This window comes from Schistocerca nitens, chromosome 2 (assembly GCF_023898315.1).
Source record: "Schistocerca nitens isolate TAMUIC-IGC-003100 chromosome 2, iqSchNite1.1, whole genome shotgun sequence".
NCBI lineage: Eukaryota > Metazoa > Arthropoda > Insecta > Orthoptera > Acrididae > Schistocerca > Schistocerca nitens.
Genome location: NC_064615.1, coordinates 220,810,787 through 220,826,665, shown reverse-complemented (window position 1 = coordinate 220,826,665; position 15,879 = coordinate 220,810,787). Strand labels below are relative to the sequence as shown.

The 15,879-nt window shown below is 38.7% G+C and overlaps 1 protein-coding gene across 1 annotated transcript; it reads right to left on the bottom strand.

The window, feature by feature from the left end:
- Nucleotides 1–6,703: 6,703 nt before the first annotated feature.
- On the bottom strand, nt 6,704–13,935 carry LOC126235936 (60S ribosomal protein L3). The gene is made up of 8 exons (XM_049944900.1): nt 13,850–13,935; nt 13,353–13,545; nt 12,559–12,727; nt 9,131–9,266; nt 7,849–8,035; nt 7,332–7,534; nt 7,090–7,245; nt 6,704–6,904 (listed from the first exon to the last, which is right to left on the bottom strand). The coding sequence occupies exons 1-8, from the start codon at nt 13,850–13,852 to the stop codon at nt 6,737–6,739; spliced, it is 1,215 nt and encodes a 404-aa protein (XP_049800857.1). The 5' UTR covers nt 13,853–13,935; the 3' UTR covers nt 6,704–6,736.
- Nucleotides 13,936–15,879: the final 1,944 nt, after the last annotated feature.

Genomic DNA, 15,879 nt, shown 5'->3' with positions numbered 1-15,879 from the left:
CAATTTCATGCAGTTTCTTACAACCACCCTCTGCAGTGCTTGATGATCTCTGTCCATCAGTATATGAGGTCTGCCTGGTCCTGGAGTACCTGTGGTTGTTTCTTCGCATTTCCATTTCACAGTCATAGCACCAACAGTAGACTTGGGCAGCAATAGAACGGACAATAAAAAGTCCACATTCAAAGTCACTGAGCTCTTCTGACTGACCCATTCTGCTGTTACTGCTTCTGGGCTGACAACAAAATATTCCCTGCCTCTTTTATATTGGTGGATCTTCCTCTCATGATATTTTGTAGTCAGTCCTCCATTACTTAGGGAATGGCATTCTAACGAGTGCTGCTGGAGACAGCAGTCACGTTCACATGAAGTGTGCTTGCTTATGTGAATGTGTGTATGTCTTATTTTCTGAAGAAGGCTTTGGCCGAAAGGTCAATGTGCTAAAGTCTTTTCATTGTGTCTGTCTGCAACTCAGTGTGTCATCTTACGGTGAGTAGCAAATTATCCTTTTCATAATGTTGTTGTATTATGTGATTGTTAGAGTAGCATTGTAGTATAGTTTTATGTTGCTAAAGTGCCACAGTCACTTGACTCAATTTGAATTACCAGCCATTGCAAGTAGTCGGAAGTGGTCGAGTCAATGACCGTTGAGTGATAGCCATGCACAATGCAGCAGCAGTGCTTAGGAGTGCTGACGAGGAAGGAAAGGGTGTGAAGGAAAAGGAAAAGGACTGGTGATTTCAGGCAAAGAGATAGAGTTCAGAAGTCACCCAGAACTGCGGGTCAGGAGAGACTTACCAGCTTACCAGACAGGGAAGAAAGAAAAACTGATTTTTGGGGACTGTACCAAGCATCCCCACCTTCTTCCTAAGTTCCATAAGCCCAATCGCCCTGGCTGTCACATAACTGCTGGTTTCAAAGCACCCTCCCCCCACCCCCAATCCATAAACCTGCCTTAGTTGATAAATACCTGCAACTAGACAATACAAAGACTTCCCTCCTATATTAAAGACACCATCCATTTCCTAGATTGTCTAAAATCTGTCCCCTTCTCACTCCCGCCACACACCTTGTGTGTTACCATTGATGCCCCCTCCCCCTATACAACATCCTGCCCATACATGATTGTCTGTTACTGAACATTTCCTCTTAGGTGCCCATTTGATTCCAAACCTACAACATTCTTCATGCTCACTCAGCTAAATCAACAACTTCACCTTTGAGGAGCACATACAAACAGGTCCGAGGTACAGCCATGGGAACCATGACAGCTCCTTCCTATGCTGACCTTTTCAGGGGTCACTTTCCTGGGTCCATAAGCCTTCAGCCCATTTTGGTTTAGATACAATGATGATATTTTGGCGTATGGACTCACGGTGAAGCTGAACTATTAAAATTCTTGGATCTCTAAAAACATTCACCCAATTAAATTTCACATGGTCCTATTCCAAATTCCATACCACTTTCCTTGAAGTTGATCTCGCCATCACCGAAGATAACTACAAATGAATGGCTCTGAGCACTATGGGACTCAACTGCTGTGGTCATAAGTCCCCTAGAACGTAGAACTACTTAAACCTAACTAACCTAAGGACAGCACACAACACCCAGCCATCACGAGGCAGAGATAACTACATGCTTCTGTTCACATCAGACCTGCTAACAAACAGTACTTACATGTTCACAGTTGCCGTTCATGTCTAATGTACCCTCCCATACAGCCTTGGTATTCAAGGCAAACTTATTTGTTCAGATGCAGACTCTTTATAGCAATACATCATTCTCATCTCAGCATTCACTGGACGTAATTACCCCACCAGCCTAGTTCAAAAGCAGATTTCCCTGGCCATTATATCCTATCTTGACACTGACAACCCCTCAAAAAACAACTTAGGAGTACACCTCCTGTCACTCAGTATATCCTTGTCTTGAATGTAATAATCATTAAGACATGTTGTAACGTCGCTATTTGCACAGCTACAGAATTTTGCAGCAAGTTTTATTCAGTTAGGTCAAACCGTATTGGAGGCTGGCAATGAAGCCTCCACCCCCCGGCCATTGTGTAGACAGGTGCTGGCGTCATACTGCCATCTGTTGTGGTGTGCAGACCGTGAGAACAGTAGTGTGTGGAGTGTACTAAGATCACTTTTTCATCTCGCCTAATCAACTAAATAACTGTGATAAATATGACCTGTTTGTTTTCAAATTTTGTATAGGAACTTTTATAATTTAGGAGAACAGTGTAAAATTTTCATGTGGATAACTTTAATAGTTTTGAAGATATAAAAGTCTATTAAAAAAGTACTTAACCGGCACTTAGTCATTGGACGAAAGTGGTTTGCGCACGAAATTGATCATGAAATATTAATCTGATTGGATGATCATTTTGATCAACCAGTGAGAGCCCGCATAATTGAATGAGTTATATGCCCTGTGAGCAACGGCATTCAGTCAGTCGTGGAGTCACTGTCAGACAAGGTCAAGTTAAATGTGTCCGAAAAAATCATCTGTAAGATGAAGAAATGACAGTTAATTGCACTTATATTGCCGTGCTAGCAGAGGCAATTATGGACATTATGGTAAAGTTTTGAGAGATTTTCGAATGTTAGTTGCAGAAAAAAAAAACGCGTGTGAAACGATCAGCCCTTGTGTATAATTCTGCGTTGGCATGTTCCACATACATGTACAGAAAGTTTTGGCGAGCATCTTTCGAAGAAGCCACTGAAAAGGACCAAATGTGAACTCATTTTGTAACAGTTTATTGCCTGTGAATCTCTTAATATTTCGGGTTGGACTTAGAGAACATTTCTGGCTGTCTTACATGTGATGTAAGGTGCACGATCTAGTAGTAGATGTGCTACCAATGTAAATGTCAGCTTGGTGACAAATGAAAAGAACGGTAATAAAACATCAGTATCTACAAACATTTTCAATGAAGGGAGAAAGTACCCACTTTGTCCGTTATTAATAGAGATTTACAGGTTTATCTTGTTACTTGAGTTACATGGACTTTGTTGTCTTAAGTCTACACGGTGGTTTTCTTCAATGCTGCTTTTCTCGTTGTCTACATAGTACCTACAAATGCAGAGCAACAGCTGGTGAATGGAGGCTTTACTGAGAAAGGTGCACATCAATAAATAAATTGCAATGCAGCACACCAACCCCGCCCCACTGCAATGTCCTATGCATCCTACCACCAGCTCTGTAACTGTCTAGACATACTATCAAATGGAAAGCCATCTGGGAAACAACACATCATATACCAACAATTATGTAAACGATGTTTGATCTTTAAACATCAGCATGACCAGCCCCAAGTTATCAGCTAGGATAAATGGGCATAGGCAGTGGTTGTTTATTGTCGACACACAACCTGTTGCACAACATGCTCTACATGACAGTGCCTATTTCACCACACATGCCATTTGGATTGCAGTTTATCGCAAATTACACTGCATCATCCACATAATAACATTTGCTTATTCATCTTCAGGATGTAACTTACAACTTGGGAATGACAAAGACTGGAGGTCTTAAGTGCTGCTTATTACCTTTGTGAATTACACTAAGGCAAAAATACAGCACACAACAGACAAAAATAGCAAATGATAAAATAGTTACATAATTTTCCACTGTATGTGAAACATACTTGCACACAATTCCATAAACTGTTTAGATCAGTCTTTTGAGACTAAGGATGAATTACAGTGCCACAAAAAATGAAAAAAAATGGTTATTTCAGAGCTATGTACACTGTGATCAAAAGTATCCGAATACCCCAAAAACATACGTTTTTCATATTAGGTGCATCACACTGCCACCTACTACCAGGTACACCATATCAGCAACCTCAGTAGTCATTAGACATCGTGAGATAGCAGAATGGGGCACTCTGCGGAACTCGCAAACTTTGAACATGGTCCGGTGATTGGATGTCACTTGTATCGAATCTCTGTACGCGAGATTTCCAGTCCTAAGCATCCCTGGGTCTACTATTTCCAATGTGATAGAGAAGCGGAAACGTGAAGGTACATGTACAGCACGTAAGTGTACAGGTCGACCTAGTCTTGACTGACAAGAGCACAGACAGTTGAAGAGGGTCATAATGTGTAATAGACATCTATCCAGACTATCATATAGAAATTCCTAACTGCATCAGGATCCACTGCAAGTACTATGACTGTTAAGTGGGAGGTGAGAGAACTTTGATTTCATGGACGAGCAGCTGCTCATAAGCCACACCACACCGCTAAATAAGATGCCGCCCCACCTGGCATAAAGAGTGTAAACACTGGACAATTGAACAGTGGAAAAATGTGTGTGAGCTACGAATTGCAGTATGTGTGCGAGTGATGAATCATGGTACACAATGTGGTGATCCAATGACAGGGAATGGGTACGGCAAATGCCCGGTGATCGTCATCTGCCAGTGTGTATAGTGCTAACAGTAAAATTTGGAGGGGTTGGTGTTATGTGGTCATGTTTTTCATAGAGGGGGCTTGCACCCCTTTTTTGTGGTACTATCACAGCACAAGCCTACAATTTTCTTTTAAAACCTATTTGCTTCCCATCGTTTAAGAGCAATTCGGGGATCGGGATTGCATCTTTCAACGTGATCGAGCACCTGTTCATAATGCACAGCTTGTGGCAGAGTGGTTACATGACAATAACACCCCTGTAATGGACTGGCCTGCACAGTCCTGATCTGAATCCTACAGAAAACCTTTGGAATGTTTTGGAACACAAGACTTTGTGCCAGGCCTCGCCGTCAGACATCGATACTTCTCAGTGCATTTTTCTTCGAAAGTTACTCGTAAATTTCCCAGCAGGATGAATGTTTTGTAAATGTACTGTTCATATAGACAAGCAATCTGTCACCTTCATAGTAAAGAAACTATGAAGCTATAAAACAACTATGAAGTTATAAAACAACTGAGAAAGTTTTTGGAAAAAAAAAAACACAATGTGAAGCCGTTCTAATTTTTTAACTTACATGCTTGTCTGGCCATTTTCCAGCAATGAGAGTTCCTACACCAACAAAGGGACATTGCAGATAGCAATCAAGACATTCAGCAACTGTCAAGGCAAAACACCCATGTAGCCCAATCACAGACAGGTCTCTAAATTACACATAAAGCATGCTTGCCACAGGTAAATGGAAATACCGTCAGTTATGGCAAACATTCATGAATATGCAAGGGTCAGGGTCTAAACTTCATACACTAACTTCTACTACTGAAACTGAATGGTTAGCACTAGCTTCCTTAACTTCAACTGACAGCATGCATGTCTTGGCACACAATACATCCAATTTTCTGTTGCATGCACTAGCAGTGGAAGAGCATGACAAGCTCAGAAGTGCAACAGGTGAGAAACTGCCTCAAGCCTCGAGTTTCCATCCTGCCAAAGGCTATACCAGTGTGCAGGTGACGAACTTTTAAACTAAACTGTACAGTTTCAAGACAGCTCAATTTCAAGTTACACAATTATGTACAACAAACGTGCTGTGTAATAGTTACTCAGATCTACAGTGAACCCACAAAATAATTTCAATAGCATCCGAGTTAAACTGTTTTACACTCAGTAGCCAAAATTAAACATCACATACATGGCAAGTTGCTCATAGTGTCAAATCACAAGAAGATGAAGAGAAATCACACTGACATGTTTAAGAAAGGACAATTCTTTCAATCTCAACTTCATTGATACAAGAAGAGGAGCTGTAAAGAAAAACTGTCAAACAATACTAACTAAAATGTTATATTTAATGTCAAACTCTCTCCCATGCTTGTATACTAAGTTTTGTTGTATTTCCCCCACTAGTCCAACACCAACATTCTGCAAAGATTCCAAAGCTGTTCTACACAATGAAGCTAAAAGAATTTTGTACATTCAGCAGTTAACAAAATATATATTCAGTATTCACTGCCATAAAGTGTTTCCTATACTGCAATACAGAAATTACAGCTTTTTATTACAATTAATAAAAACTCATGCAGCAGCTGCCAAGGCTGTGTATAACTATCTACTCTTTCAATTGAGTAAGTATATTTGCACTGAACATATCTTTTCTACTTTACCAGTTTCACGATTGGTTTAAAATGGCAGATAACCAGTTTTTCCATACAGATAAAAATTGTTGATAACATGCAGGCTCAGGCACACCAAAAATTGTTTCAGGCCTGACAAATTTTTCTCGATACAGGGTAGTTGCAATAAAAGAAACCCAGCCAACTACAACCTGAGCATGCATGCATACAAAGAGCAAGGGTAAGTTTATTCCAAGACAAAATGTTTGCCAGTTCATTATACTGGTCACATCTATTTCTTTTAGCTGTTTATTGGAGAATTTAGAATGAATGTGCAAAAATTTCCCTAGTATCATTTGGTTCTATTTATTTTACTTATATGGGTATGTCCATACACAAGCTCAGAGACGAAGTTCGCACTGCATTTTGTCTGTGCAAAGAAAGATAATGGTGAAAAAAATGTAACAATAATTCAGGTAGTTACTTTTACTGTCTGTTCTCGTAATAACCATCAGCTTATGTTTGTAAGTATATCCAATACAAATTTGTACTGTCTCACAAGCAAATCCTCAATTTATGCCAATAAATAGTGGAATTTCCAGTATATTCATGAAATCAAAACAATTTAAACCACTGGTATACATCTGGGGATTTTAACTTTATTAATAAACAATGCATCTTGTCAATTCCATTTTATTTCAATCAAAACATTATGCAACAGCTGTATCTTCCTTAATACGATCTTTTTTAAGCAAGCCCATAAATGATGTTTTGTCAGCAGCAGTTTGGAACCGTCCATGGCCAAACTTTGATGAAGTATCAATGAATTTCAAGTTTATCTTTTCCAAAGCCTTCCTCTTCGTGTGCACAAGGAGAGACTGCAAAAATAAATACAGGTCGTCATACATTTGCAGTTCTTAGTACAGCAAACATCTTTCATGAAGTTAAACTCAGTCCTATCATTGATCATCAAATTTATAGCAGAATCCTTTTGGCTCTACTGTAAAATCATCATGCTAATTCTCATAACTAACCATTCTTAACGATTTTATCACCGTCTTACCTTTCTCAGAGTTATAACTCTCTTCTTTGGCCCCATACAGCAGCCTTTTATCATAACAAAGTCATTGTTGACTTCACCATAATGTGGGAAACCTCCCATTGGAGTAATGGTCTTCTCTGTTAAATCATATTCAGTAGATGCATTGTTTTTCACCACCTGAAAGAAAAAAATAGTAAAATTAACTGTACAATCAAGACAGGAAGTACTTTTAGTTCTTTACAAGATCAAAATATGGAACTCACCTTCCCATCTTTGGCATGAATTCCCTGACCAATGCGATATATTTTCTTGTTCATTTCTGTTCTGTGGTGGTAACCCTTTTGGCCAGCTCTGGCCACTGTGAATGATACTCTACTAGGATGCCAGGCACCAATACAAGCAACCTTACGCAAACCCTTGTGAGTTTTGCGAGGCAGCTTCTTTGTGTGCCAACGAGATGTAACACCTGAAACAAATAAGATTTAGCAGTGAATAATACCTAGGTGCCTTTATCAAGACAATTAAGGGGACAATAAAAGGAATTTCTATACAAGTAATTCCTAAGGAAATTAGTATTCATTGTCACACTTTTGATGGGTTCAACATGGAGTTCATTTACTCCCAAAACTTGGCACACTTCACAAACATGCATAAGACTGAGGCTGTCAGTAGGAAGGCAACATTGTTAATATCAACATAAAATTGCATCTGCAATGCACAATTTGTTTCATCACATCCTCAAAAGTTCAAAACTTATATTGAAATAAACTGGCATCATACCTTTGTAGCCATGACCTTTTGTAACACCAATCACATCTATCATCTCATCAGGAGCAAACACTTGCTGAACAGGTATAGGTTTTTCCAGGTGTTCACGTGCCCATTTAACTTTGTCTGCAATGGAACCACCATTCAGTTGGATTTCCATTATGTGGGCTTTCTTCTGTCTTTGCTTTAATAGTTTCATCTGGAAATAGAAATTAAAGATTAACTTCTTGATCCACAAAATGAACAAGTTTATTAGCAATTAAACAATCTGATATGGCGTAGGCACTAAAACACCTTTTCACACTTTTGAGTGACTCAGTGAAGTTAATTTATTTTTTGAATCTTATTAGAATTGCTTACAACTGCTTATATTTTGCAATTTAGAACTAAAAACTTAATGTGTGCACCTCTCAACCCTTTTGTGTTGAGTAACTCCCTCATGGCCCAGAAAGGGTTAACATTGCTATGTAGTTTAATGCATCGTTATTAACAAACTAGAAAGTTCACAAGCCAAGTGCAAATACAATCCAAGTTCCCTTCCATTACATGTGTGGTTGCACTCAACTGTATACGACAAAGCAAAGCAGTCAGTCATCCTTTTCTTTCAGGCTTTATTGGGTAAATCTAGATTTCAGTTCATACTTACCCATCATCAGTGCAATATTTCATAGTATCAATGCCCATCCTAGTTAAGTCAGTCCCCAGTTGTTGGGGCTTCAACAGAAGCCTGAACAGGGGACTGACATACCAAGAGAATGACACTATGAAAGTGCACTGACAAAGGCTAATCACCAGCTTAAATCTAGAGTTGCCTCATAAGACATGAATGAAAAGGCTGACTGCTGTGCTCAATCATTTGAAAATAAAAAATCAAATTCAACATGTGTAACAAGTCAAATTGCTTCCAGTAGTTACAATTGGCACCCTAAATTATCTATTGCAGTGCAAAGACAGACATTACATTTGCCATCAATCTACTACATACACACTAATGCCTATAAAGTGCTTCCAAAAGAAAATTCACATTACATTACTGAAGTCAACAAGAGCAGCTGTGCCAGGCATGGTTTGTCTCCCAGGTCCCCACCCAATGGGCTCCTGAAAGCTTATGGAATATGCCGTGCTTCTGCACACTCCCAAAAAAATCGGGGACAGAGATGCTGTATGATGCTGCGGCAAGGAATAGACTGCACAAAGCAGCTCCAGGGCCACAATGGTAGCTGAGTTCAGCCGAAACTGTTCCTCAGCACCAAGCATCAACTGGGAAAGTTGATAAAATTTCAACTCGACTCACCTGTGTGTGGGCAATCACTCTGATCACCTTGCAGTATCTTTCAATTTTTTTGAAGTCACGATCAATTGATTTACGACCCAAGTCATCCTGCCACTTCTTTGAAGCTTTTGTAAATGCCTTCTTCTTCGACTTGTACCTGTTGAAAAAACAACTCAAGGGATTGTACAAGGTATGATGGAATGCTGGGATAGGGAAACCAGATTGACACAGAAGAACATCTCTTCATTATGAGCGGAGATGAATCTTCTTCACCCAACTGGAATAACTTCCATGATGAGCTGTTATTGCTCTCATCATCTGAGCGGAGAGCTTTAATATGAATCATTAGAAGCTGTACACAATTTCTTTAACAACTACACTTATGATGGCTTTCCAGCTCAAAACTAAGTTTTAATTAATTTAAAATAGCCATGTACTAATGGAAAAGCAAATGCAGAGGCAAAAATTTAACAGCTAGGACAAAATGCTCAAATCAGACATTTATATATTATGTATCAACAAAGTGTGCACACAAAAAATAGACTAGCTTTAAAGCAAAATTACATTTGACCTGCTATGGACTCTCTCAAACCACTACCTTTATCTATATTTCACACACCCCTTCAAAGTGTAGTAGACTGTGTACTTTCCTATTGGTTGACAAGCTTCACCATCACAACTCTTGCATTGTTGTTGATGTATAGGCCTTTATTCACACAGATATAGTATCTGAATATCACTGTTCTGTTCAATACTACCAAGTCTTTCCATGGTGGGGAAAAGCTGGATCTTATATGGAAGGTGTTTTACACGAGACAGATGTGGACATTCATTCAAGAACAGCTCAGTGCAAGACTTATGACAGTGATAATGACTAATTTAGATATCTTCAGTGATCACAACACTAATTCAGAGCAGGAAACAAAGTGATGCGACAGATGACAAGGTAGAAATTTAGTTCTTTGGTAGGAACAAATGCTTTTCAAGGAGAAAACAGCCACCAGCAAACTTAAGAACACGAGACAACAAACATTGTCTTGCAGGTTCCTGGATTGCAACAAATGGCACAAAGTCTCTGAGAAAACCCTGCTGTTTTGGAGGCAGGAGGTTCGTTTGATCAGTTGCCAGAAAGCTCTTGCACATACAGAGCTGAATTCATGAACGAGTAGTGCTTCTCCCACTTCGGGAGACTTGGAGCATGGCTGTTTGCCGTATGAGCACTGGTAGCAAGTAGCCAGATGCTACCCGAAAACATTTTTCTGGCCTGCCCAAGCTGCCAGATTCCCATATGCGCAGAACAAGCCGAGTTATAGTGGGGGGTTTTCCTCCACGTAACCCGTGTATGTTTCGTGATATTGCTGGTCTTTTCGTTTACAGCCCCACATCAAATGAAGAAAGATTTCTGTGGCTGGGAGCCATCAAGTGAATTAATATACAAAGTCATAATCATGAAAGAACAAAGTAAGTTAGTAGTTTCAATTTTCTGATTTTATATCATTTTCCCTAGCTGCACTAGTCTATTTGAATAAGTGTTTCATTCCACACTATTGGCTACTTTCAACTTCAGTTTCAACTGCAAATTGAATTTTCTGGGACGAACGACATGCCACAATAAAGAATTAAACATGAGAATGCAGTACTGGACCACCAAGGAAATTGGTATCCCGAATACCACATAGACACTGACAATTTACTTTGATGTGTACATTTATTCTGGATATTGGCAGAAATGGTCACATCCTTTCAAACTATGAGAAAGGGTTACAGTGTACCCACACATGCCATACTTAAGACTGGTGAAACCTATTTAGAGCACAGAAATATTACTCATGATAAGTGGTATTCATCATTAGAACTAGTCAAACTTTCGAAGAAAGACCTCTCATACATCAGCACCCTGAAAAGAAAAAGCAGGTACCATAGCACTTTCTACCTATACAAAATGAGGTGTGATGACAACTGTTTATAGTTTCAGAAGAAACTAATTTCTTTTGTCCCAATAAGTCAAAAGCTGCAATTCTTATCTCTTCTATACACCATGCAGTAAACAATGATCCTGAATCAGGAAAACCAGAGATCCTCATGTTTTAAAGTGAAAAGGTGGTGTGGACATCTCAATAAAGGTGTGCCCTTATTTATGAAGTTGTTGGGCAAGCAGATGTCAAAAGGACGTTTTCTTCACATTATGGGATGTTGCTTGTGGTGTGAACTGTATGGTACATAATACTCGTCCAAAGGCACAAAAAATTATGAGATCTGATCTTAATTAAGACTCTAGCAAGAGATCTCGCTGAGTCTCAAATGAAGTGTAAAATTTGCCAAGAGTTGAGCAACACCACTAGAATACTCAACATACTAAATGAGCCAAACACCATCTGTGCAAAATGCAGACATTCAAAAGTAACAAATGTGATTTAGGACCCCGAAGACTACATAACTGATATGTGCTGTTGCTTTTAAAAGTTGAAAGTGGCAAAATTTTTCATTTTATTTAATTATGGAGCACAATAGCCACTCCACTTTTGAACAATGAGCAGTAAACTCTAAACTGAATCTTCATACAACTTCTACCAAATGAAGAAAGTTTTTCCAACAAGTTATTTTGAGAAACCACAAAAATCCTGCTAATTTTGCCGAAGTTTCTTTTTCTCTAAATGTATGAGAACTTTGCACTGATTAAAAACATTCAATTTTCCATGAAGTCTGCGTCTATGAAGTTTAGTGATGAAAAGTCTACTATTTATTCAGCAAAACAATAGTTAAAATAAACAGGTAACTGTGCTGCTAATTCCCATAGTAGTTATGGGGTAACAATGTGTAATCCAACATTCAGACTACACAAATCGACCAAAAACGTCCAAAAACTTAGTGAAAATTCAGTAATTGGGCACAACTATGTCGTGTGATTTCTCAATTGCGACTAAAAATTCTATGTACCTTCATCCCTGAAAATTAATCTAAAAAACACTAAATGTGAATTCACTTAATCCTTTATAACTAATTTTATCCACTGAAACAACCTACTAAGTCTTTCAATGTAACATAAAAGCTAGAGAAAGTCTAACAAGGATTTAAACACTACAGGAAAAGAACAGTGATCAAATTCTGAAACAAACTCCAGTACAATTGCTCTTCATAAGGAAACGCTAATTAACATAGATGTGTCAACCTTACGGAACCTGAAACCTGGCATAATGACTACCAGCACTAAAGCATCTCCCTCACTTTATTGTTATTGTGTTGCAACTAAGTCACATCGAAGCAAAAACATGTTAACTACAACTAAGGGTGTCCCTATCAACAATTTCTTGGAAGACAAAGATTGTTACAAGATTTCTAACATTTAGCTTCTTTCTTGTAACTTCAACTAAAGCCAATTTAAAGACTAAATTTTGATAACCCATTCAAACTAATAAAAATCTAGCTTCCTAGCAAAGAATCAAACTTACCAGTTTTTGTAGAAACGTCTCCTGCAGTCCTCTGACAAGTGCTCTGCCCACACTGTCTGAAGGGCTCTTAAACCATGTGGAGTTTCAATGTACCCAACAACACCAACTATGATCATTGGAGGTGTCTCCAAAATTGTCACAGCTTCGACAATTTCCTTTTTGTTAACCTCTGAAAAAAAAAAAGGAATTGCATAATAGAAAATAAAAGCCTTTAACACAAAATACAAATTATTGCTATTTTCACATTAAACAACGTTATTCTAAACAATTATACAGTGACAGCATCAATTCACAAACATTCAGCCAACAAAATTTTGAGAAATTGTATTGTGCCAAGCATGGCTTTTCTCCCAGGTCATTACCCAATGGATTCCTGAAAGCTTATGGAATATGCCGTGCCTCTGCACATCTTTAAAAAAAAAAAAAGCAGCAGAGTTGATCTACGACACCACAGTTAGGAATGAACTGCACAATGTCAAGCAGCTCCTAGCCTGTAGACATGGACCACAAAGTTGTGCCTTGCCTTTATGTCGGGCGTACAAACAATAGACATTGATGTACAGCAACCAATGCTATGCATTGCCACTTTCCATCATACCTTAATGGTGCATACGTATCACGAGTAATAGACTTTTACCTCAACAATTCTAACACACAATTGTTAATTTCAAATCTTAAATTATGAAACAACCGCAAAACAAGACTACTTCTTAAATACGCAAAGAAACTTTCGTTTCTCGCGATATGTGCCACGAGGCGGAAGTAAAAACCACAAGAATCAATATTGAACTTACTTGAACCAGGTCTATCTGCTTCTCTCACCACGTGCGTCATGCCAGCTTTATAGCCAATAAATGCAGTAAGATGAACAGGTTTCGTTGGATCATCTTTAGGAAACGCTTTCACTTTACCACGATGCCTCTGCGATCTCTTTTTCGGGTAAAATCCCATAGAGCCATGGCGAGGGGCGCTGAACTTTCGATGAGACTTAAAATGAAAACATACATAATTATTTTTACGCACAAGCATTACATAGCTAAAAAACATATTTTATTAGTTACAAGTCTCAGACCGCCCTAGACAATTTCCTCACACGTGGTCAGAAAGTCTAACCATGTACACAGCTAAATCATCATAGACTAAATATCTTTCCAGCAATACAATAACCAGCTAACATTTTCAACTTTCTATAGCACTTACAGGAGAAATTATTCAAACCACACACAAAATACTACATATATCAGGAAGAAACACTACCGCTCTCTAAAATTCCTTCACCCACGATACTCACCATCTTGCCTACACGAACGAAATGAGACACTTCCCGTCCTCGGCTGCCCTATTTACCCGCACGTGTCTACCCACAATTCAGTCCTCTACGTCACTGCCGGTTGGGTACGTTCAGAAAAGTGCACCTTTGGAAAAAAGACACCACCCCAACAAAATGTTTAAAAATAAAATACGACACTTTTCGCTATACCGTTAATTTATAAATATAATAATCGACTATATACTTTTTTAGCTCAGTTCTTAAATTTCCATCAACATTCTGTATTCATGAACAATTTCATGGATTACCATTGGTTCATGTGTGTTGACAAAACGTCGAATACCGTTTCTTGAAACGAAACATTTTTTTGGAAACCACAATAGTACGGCAGTACCGTTAATAAATAACCAATATCGTTTCCCGCTCAGCAACTCCATTCTGCTGAGGAGTGTATCGTGCAATAATCGAATGTTTCAGTCCAATTGAGTCAACAAACTTATTTACATATTATGGAACCGTTTGCCATTGTCTGTACCTAATTATTTCACAATAACATGAGCTTCGGCCTTTATCATTTTAATGAACAATGGTGATTTTTCTTGAATTTCTTCTTTGTGTCGTAAAAGATACGTTTCTCTAAAACCGAAAAAAAATCTTCCTTAAAAACAGCAAAGTATCGATGACTCTGAAAATAATTTTCTTTCACTGGTCGAAAAACATGTGTATACACTGAGTCTCTAGGTTTATTGATTTTCTGCACTCTTCCACCAAACACCAGCCGATCAAATCTACTACTGAGGCAGCCCCCACAAAATTTACTATCAGTCTCTCTCACCAAACCATGGGGCTCTCAAAAACTGGTGCACACGGTGTTTATTCTGATCACCCATTTTTTCATTCCGTCTCTGGAAAGTGTCATCTGTCTCAGCAACAAAACAAGACTTTCCTTAACGAACAACCTTCACAGCTAAACGATAAAGTTAATTTTCGTCACTGGATGTAGCATCAGAAACTGCAATACCGGTATTAAAAAATAATACGATTTGCCACAATTTCTGATAATTATTCCTTTTTGTGTTGCTTCAGGATCTATCAGGTCAAACCCAAATATGTTTTTAAAATATCTTTCTGTCCACTGAATACCTGTACATCAATACGACCTGTACTACATGCTTCAATTTACACACCATTCTTGGCACTATCCATCTTCCTTGGAGTCACTGCCAATGCACCACTCATCACAGCCAAGAGAATTTACATTACGAAAAAATTGTTGCGTCCCACCATTAACCCTTTTTCTTCATTTTTGATGTATCTATTTCACTACCATTTCCTGCATTTTCCACTGATGTTATAGTATTTGACAATATAGCACAGTCTTCGCTAAATTGGCTAAATGGCCTTGCATACCACCAGATGCTTCCCACACAACGTTATGAAATTTTTGTCTAAGTGTATCAATGTTTTTGGGCTGAGAGAACTCCATAAATTTTATGTAACTTATCTCTTTAGCAGTCCTGCGTCCCCAACACGAATTCAATGCTCGATATCAAACGATATAATCAGCCGTTGTATAAAAAATTCTCAGACTTCTTGCCACATAAATTCAGGGTAAAATGTCGAGCTTTCGACGATTACCTCCATCGTCTTCGTCAGGAGCGACGATCGAGGTAATCGTCGAAAGCTCGAGATTTTCCCCTGAATTGATATGGTAAGAAGACCAAGAATGTTGTATACAACAATCCTGTCACGAAAGACTTCATTCTCAGATAGAATTAGGTGCTTTGCCTTTGCATTACACTTGGTCCATTTAGCAAGATCGGTTTCGTAACTTTGTCCACTTTCGTCTCACTTAATCAGCTCAAAGAGATCGATACACTCTAAAATAGTTCTGACGAAATAAATCTCGGGTGAACATCCTGGTATGAGTGAGCATAGGACACAATATTTCGGCTATCGACCACGCACCTGACGATGGCAACGTGGTCGATTGCCGAAAAATTGTGGCCTGTGCACACTCATACCAGGCTGTTCACCCGAGATTTATTTCC